Source organism: Hemibagrus wyckioides, linkage group LG03 (genome assembly GCF_019097595.1).
Source record: "Hemibagrus wyckioides isolate EC202008001 linkage group LG03, SWU_Hwy_1.0, whole genome shotgun sequence".
Taxonomy (NCBI): Eukaryota; Metazoa; Chordata; class Actinopteri; order Siluriformes; family Bagridae; genus Hemibagrus; species Hemibagrus wyckioides.
In genome coordinates, this window is record NC_080712.1 from 30,742,736 (window position 1) to 30,750,145 (window position 7,410).

At 42.6% G+C, this 7,410-nt stretch overlaps 1 protein-coding gene across 1 annotated transcript in view; it reads right to left on the reverse strand.

The window, feature by feature from the left end:
• Positions 1–356: 356 nt before the first annotated feature.
• The window catches only part of runx3 (RUNX family transcription factor 3), a 47,072-nt gene continuing 40,018 nt past the window's right edge, over positions 357–7,410 (reverse strand). The window contains exon 8 of the mRNA XM_058385932.1: positions 357–3,157. Within this exon, the coding sequence (XP_058241915.1) occupies positions 2,643–3,157 (515 nt within the window). The 3' untranslated portion in view covers positions 357–2,642. The remainder of the gene's footprint in view (positions 3,158–7,410) is intronic.

A 7,410-nucleotide genomic window follows, 5' to 3' on the forward strand; every position in this document is an offset into this window, starting at 1 on the left:
ACAAACCTTCTTGACCTGAAGCAGATTTGGGGAACTTTATTTGTATATGTTCTCTCTGAGCCGTCGCCGCTTCCTGTGCCTCGCTGGCTTGGTTTATTTGGGATAAAAAGCTTGGTCTGGATACACAAGTATTTATCTCTTCAGCCTTCTGACCCTGAAGACGTAAGATATTTACTCGATCTGGCGGCGTCTTGGACCCTGTGGACAATTTCTGGGCTTCTGGATATCCCAATAAACAAATCTGATTCATCAAATGGATGGGGTTTTATTTTGGGTTAATTAAAAAGCAAAACAAAAAAACAAAATGGCTTGAAAAACTGGAGCTACGAAATTTTCTACAGAAAATCCCCCAAATACAAGCACAAGACGCGAGGTGTTGTTCTTGTTGTTTTTTTTAATTAAAATGCATTAAAAACTACATTGTTTGCACACAATGAAGGTAGACTATAGCAGAGCATGGTACAGAGACAAAAAAATTACAATATACAGTGAATGGAAAAAAAACACTACTTGTTCTTTAGGAAATGAGCCGCTGAGCTCTCCGGTGTTACACTCAACATACACACACACACACATATATAACATGACGGCTCCATTCCAACCCATTAGTCTTAATTTACTTCAGCTCTTCGGCCATGCATGTCAACACACCAGCCATGAAAAGTACAAGAAAAATGCCTCGGACACACAGCTTTGGTCATTTTCACTAAGCCGAGTCTACAGACTGGATGGATTAATGGACAGATGGAGTTTTCACTACATGGTTACAACTAGGAAGAAATTCGATTTTGGGCTTTGGCGATACATCAAATATGGCGCTATAAGGCATATAGTTTGTGTGTGTGTGTGTGTGTGTGAGTGAGAGTTGTTTCCTGAGTCAAACTGACTGGATTGTCATTAGCAAAATTCGCATTCTGGGAAAAATCGTTTTTAACACTATAATCCCAGAGACAAAGGACATCCATATAGCAGAGGTTGCCTGAACTGAAATCTTTTATTTTTGGCGAACGAACAGCCTTTCTCCTTCCTCTGTTCTATAGGAACGTCGCTATACACACTCACACGCTCGCTCGCTCGGTGTCAGCCTCGGGCTCAGGACGTTAATTATGTACAAACGACAAAAGAAAACGAGACGGAGCGCCATCACAAAGGCTTCAAAGTGGCTTTGGAGCGGAGCGAAACAAAGAAGGCGGCATTAGGAGAACCGGCGGTCTAAAGAATGGCTGGCGGTCGCTGAAAGACGATCTGACTCGCCACACACTCTCTCTCTTTTCGTCCTCGTTCTCCCTTTAGGTATGGAGAGCAGGTGTGGTGGAGTGTGAGGGGCTGGGAAAGGCCTCTGGCTGATGACCTATTGTGCACAACACACACACACACACACCTGAAAGGAAGGGAGGGAGGATTTCTGGCCACTTCGGCTCCTATGTGCGAGCTTGTGTGTGGTTTTGTCATTGAAATAATGAGCGACGATCAGTTTCATATGTAGTTATCATCTACCATTTCAGTGGGCTCATTGATGCGAGGAAAGAGGGATAAAGAAGGCGCTTAAAGCTACGTGTGTTCTTCATTCTTTACGAGGCTGGGATGACATCAGAAAATGTAACACTTTGGGGAACAAAAGAAAAGCGAGCCATCGTGCCTTTGCAGTATATTCCATTATGAGTTATTACCATGAAATTTGACCTTTTGCGACTTTTTTTTTTTTTTTTTTTCATATCAGGGATAGCGTTCCTCGTCTTTTTTTATTTTGGGTGTTTTCTTTTCTTTTTTTCTTTTCTTTATTTTTTTTAAATAGACTGTTTTAGTGCATTGGAGCTACATAGGAAAAAAAAATACATTACGTTTAAAATTGGTAATCGTTTCATAATTTAGAAATAATATATTACAGTAGCATGACTTGCAATCTTATATTAAATCATAGAAATGAAAAAAAAAAAATAGACGAAATAAACAAAGGAAAATGCTTTTTTTTTCTACCTGGAAACATTAGGAATAATGATAGAACTGGCTCGAATAAATTAAAGAAACCCAAACCATATTACTTAGTTTAGACAAATAATGGCTGGAAATTGAAAAAAAAAATAAGAAGAAAAGAAAAGAAAAACAATTAAAAAAAAAAATAATAATAATAATAATTACTGTAATCATAAAAAGAAATTGTTCATGATTGGTGAAGAAATGAAAACTGTCGTCAAAAAATATCATCATTCATTCTGTACGCTGAACATCGATGCTGTTCCGTCAAAAAGGTAAAAAAAGCTGATTGCAGCCATAAATAAAAGTCAGATCAATCACTTTGGCCCAATGCAGCATGTCCTCAGGCTTTGTTTAAATCACTAGACCTGGCCAAAGGTGAAAGGTGATTCTCTGAACTTCCTCAAGTGTCATTTGTTTTTTTCTCTCGCTTGGCCGTTGAACTCCTGCTCTCGTCTCCGCCCAGCTGCTCTCGTTACAGAATAAAACTAAACATCAGTCTTTCAGAGTCTGTGCTTTCCTGCTCAGTTCCGTCTTAAAGCACTCGTGAAATATGCTGTACAACATTTAATCAACTGAACGATACCGTCTCTGAGAAAAACCACTCAAAATGGTGGCCGTCGATCTCGACCCGAAAACATGCAACTCTTCTGACGCTCTTTCTTAGCTCAGTAAGGCCTCCAGACGGACTCGTCCATTCGTCCCGGTGTGCTCATGGCGCTCGGCGAGTTGCTGTGGCTGCCATCGGCCTCCACACCGTCGGTGCCGCCGATCAGGCCGCCAGCTCCGCCTCCTGACCCCGTAGCTCCGCTTGCTGCCGTGCAGGAAGTCAGCATGCGAGTGGGCGATCGCTCTCCGACCGTGCTCCCGGCGGTGCCACCTGCAGGAACCATGGAGAACTGGTAGGAACCTGATCCGGTGCCGTAGTACAGGTGGTAGGGAGACGAGTTGGTCTGGAAGTGCGAGCTCTGGTTCTGGTTTCCGGGGTAAGGTGGAGGCAGGTAGGTGGTATAGCGGGTGGAGGCAGGAACACCCGTCACACTGAGACCCCCGATGCCCGCACTGGGTGGGTTGGTGGAGTAGGTGAAAGGGCCCGGGTAGTGCATGTGAGGGTCGGAGAACCGCGGCGCTGTGAGGGGAGACAGAGACGGGAACGTGGTGCGCTGCTGGAACAAATCCGTACCTGAGTTAAAGACAGAAATAGATATTTCTGGTCAAACCGGATCCCGATCAGTCACTGATACAAAGATGTATCAAGGTTATCTATAATGTCTAATATGCAAAACATCATTCATGTGACAAGTTCGTCAGAAAAAATTCCCTGCATGAACTCCAGACATTTCTCCCTTTCATTATGTCCAATAAAAAATTTAATTAAAATGTTCAGTTTATTTATTTAATACTTGTGAAAGACCTGAGGTAAACCTGTCGCTTTAAGTGGTTGCGGCTCAAGGAAAGTTTTGGGGGTAAAAGACTGTGGTTTCTCAGTTATGTGACGAAAAAAAGAAGAAGCATGCAGTCAGGGGAGGTCTCTTCGTAAGGGGTTACACAACATTACAAGTAACTGTAAACAGATAAAAAGCACTGTGGATACATCCAAAGCTTTCGATTGCTTGCAAATCGCTTTGCCTTCCCAGGCTTTCAATTCACGTCGGTTTCCTTTAAGTGGACGTTTATCGCATGCGCCATCGTTTTTAACACCTTTGTGACAATGTTGTGCGACTGGAAGTCCCTTGATTTGTGAGTAATGAGTGCTTCAATTAACACTTTGTCATTTACATGTGTAATGTGAGAATGTACTTTTTTGGGGTGTGTCAATAAGATCGAGCTATGCAGTTTAATACTGTACGCTGATTCATTAACAAAAAATTCTTTTCAATTCTTATAAGCCGTTCTTGAAGGATATGTATGGAGTGAGTACGAATTTGCATTTCGGCTTGGATTATTATGAAATAGAATGGTTTTGTATTAGTTTTTGATAGATGGTGGAATAAAAGCGAGGTCTTGGCAGCCGAGTCAGACCTTTTGGACCCGCATTAGATTGTTGAACACCATGCCCGGATCTCAGAGCACTCAGGCTATTAAAAGAAGAAAAATCTGAGTTTTAAGATTCCTGATGTGAGAAAGAAAGCTATATACTTTATCCTTTCCTATATACTGTATATCTATTCTATACTATACTACACCATATGCTGCCATCTTGCTAATGGCCACCGCGTCAATAAATCCTGAACATTGTCAACAGCAAGACGAATAAAGATGAGTAACTCCATGTTTATGAATTGAAACGGACCACTAAGTGGCTCGACGTGCCAAGTTTACGTCTGATTGTACTGTCCCATGATGCACTGCCTCACCGAGGTTATTAAACGACGCAAAATGAGCCGCACAATTCGACGCAGGAATCCAATATGGAAAGTGAGGAGAAGTGCGATGAAGGCTCTTTGTTATTTCTCTGTTATTACTCATGGTACGCTTGGGCATCATTGTGAAGGAATAAAGCTCCTCAAAAGCTCAAAGCTGGAAGTGGATGGTTTTCTTACAATGGCAACAGATATATATATATATATATATATAGCTAAGCTAGCATAAACACAGCACTGTGCCTAGCTAGCCATGGAGTTTAACCTCAGTGCTTTATGCTAACTGAATGCGTTTAGAGAACGATGAGTGACGTCTGGAGTTCTGTCAGATGTGGATGACGAAAGAAAATCAGTGCACCTGCATGTTATGAACACACACACACACACACATACACACACACACAGTTGCTAACTTTTTGTGATCTTTTATTTATTTTTGAAACTACCGGGTGCTTGTCCCGCAGCAGTGCATGCTGGGATAGCCGAGCACATTTTGTTAGCGAGCAGGCTTTGGCATGCCAGCAGCCCAAGGGGGGGCGGGTGCTGGGCTTTGCTTTGCGTGCCACCGCCTCATTGAAACGTCTTTTTACCCCCTCCTCCTCCTCCTCCTCCTCCTTCTTCTCTGTCTGGAGAAGTGTGGAGAAGAGAAACAGAGACAGAGGAGGGGAGGAGAAAAAAAAACGAGACGGTTCCTTTACAATTTCCACTGCTTCTTTCTCTCTTTTTTTCCCCTCTCAAAGAACATGTTTCTCTCTCTTTCTTTTCTCGATTCGGGATGGAATGCTTTACAGAATAAAAGTCCAGACCTTCCCTTTTGCTAAATATAGAACAGAGAAAGCTGAAAAGCTGCGAGCGGAGATCGTATTTCCCGAACAACGACAGGACGTAGCACCTGAGTCTCAGCGGCATCGTATAAACGACCGGACGCAAACAAACCCTTCACGTGGACACTCTCTCTCTCTAGCCTCCTCTAGAGGGTAGACAGAGATCCTACAGGCTAGGGACGCATTTTCAAGGCAAGCGCACTCGAATGATAAAGGGTGTTAGACAGAGAGGGACACCAGATGGAGTCTTATCCAACTTTCCGACTCTGACATTATGATTCCTGGTGCAATTTTTGTGGGACCCACACACCATCTGACTCACACCACTATGACTGTAATGTATAAAAACCACAAAAACGTAGAATTCTAAAGTCCGGGAAGACAAAGAACAGAGACAAAGAACATGAGAGTAGATAAAGGAAAAAAATGTAGGGTGTGTTTTCTCAAGATATGGGATTGGGAGAGAAATTCATGGAAAAGTTTTTTTTTTAATTATTATTATTATTGAATATAGCTTGTTTCATATGTTGATGGACATCAACAGCTGCCCCTAGACCTCCATTCTGAGTGAGTGAGACTAAATAGGTTCTTATACTTTTTCCTGGTAGAAGGAAATATTGAAATTCTTCTGAAATCCAGATGTGCCTAAGGTGCATGATACTATTATTATTATTATTATTATTATTATTATTCTGTGTATATAATAATGTTAAGTTAGACAATAATGAAAGTCTATACCTTTTGGAAGTGTGTGTGTGTGTGTGTGTGTGTGCGTAAAACAGAAAGCAATAGCCGGACCCACCCTACACATGATCTCTATTACTCTCCATTTAAATGTGTTGATTCAGAGTGAAGAGGAAAAAAGGAGTGTGAGAAAGAATTAACCATAAAGGACAAATAAGACAGGAAATGATTGTTTTACACACACACACATACACACACACACACACACACAAACATATACAAAACATGTCAGATGTTCTCTCTTGCCTCTCTCTGTATTTCTTGTTGAAGCCGATGGAATTCAAAGCGTGTAAAAAGCTTTCTCTTTCTCGTGTGTGTGTGTGTGTGTGTGTGTGTGTAGTGCCCCACCACAGGGAGCTGTTTTATTCCCAGAGTTCCACTAGCCCACAGTGAAGCGTGTAACCCACCTTGGCACAGAGGTTTGCCTCATTTGCCTGCAATGTATGTGTGCTCTGTGTGTGTGTGTGTGTGTGTTATTGTGCATGTCTGTGTGGTCAGGATGCAAATCCCCAGAGCACTCCCCTGTGAAATGTTTGCTTACAAGATGGGAATGCAAACCGTGATGGATTGCACCTGTGGGCCCACTAACAATATGGACAGGTAAGAGAGAGAGAGAGAGAGAAGTAAAGTTTGAGAATAGAGAGAGAGAGAGAGAGAGAGAGAGAGAGAGTGAGAGAGAGAGAGAGAGAGAGAGAGAGAGTTTAAAAATAGAGATAGAGAGTGACACAGAGAGTGAGAGAGAGAGAGAGAGAGAGAGAGAGAGAGAGAGAGAGAGAGGAAAAGGAGAAAGTTACCACTGTGGTTGGTTATTATGTCTGTCTGTCTGCCTGTCTGTCTGTCTGTCTGTCTGTCTGTCTGTCTGTGGTTTCCACTCAAGTCTTTTACCAGACTTTATAATCATCGTTCCTAATAGTAATGTTAAAGATGTTTCCCTTCACTGTGTGTGTGTGTTTGTGTGTTTGTGTGTGTGTGTCCAGTCTCCAGACATTTCAGGTCAGCCACAGACGTGAGCTGGCTGTAAGGGGGACGTGCGAGGGGTAATGGAGGCTAAAACCGTCACTTACACACGCTAGAGAAAGAGGGAGGCAAATAACCGACGCTGCGCCTCGGCTGTGTTTATACTGGCACTCTGGCATATGGGATAAACACGATGTGTCAAATGCAAATGATTTCATGTCAGATGGTGAGCTGTGCGATCATTCTCACTGGGCCAAAAAAAAACAAACACTCAAAAACTAACAAGAAAACAGATGGAGAGATAAGAGGAGGAGGAGGAGGAGGAGGAGGAGGAGGAGAGCCCTGACGTGTCTGAGGTGAAGAGCCTTTTACACTGAAATCATCTCCAACCAAACGTCTTCACAGCAACAATTACAACTCGTCCAAGGAGGATTATTCCAGACTCGCATGATTGTGTGTGTGTGTGTGTGTGTGTGTGTTTAGGTGCACATGACTCAGCTACAGTTCTGGCATCATTATGGGATTTGCGGTAACAGGAAGGGCAAACT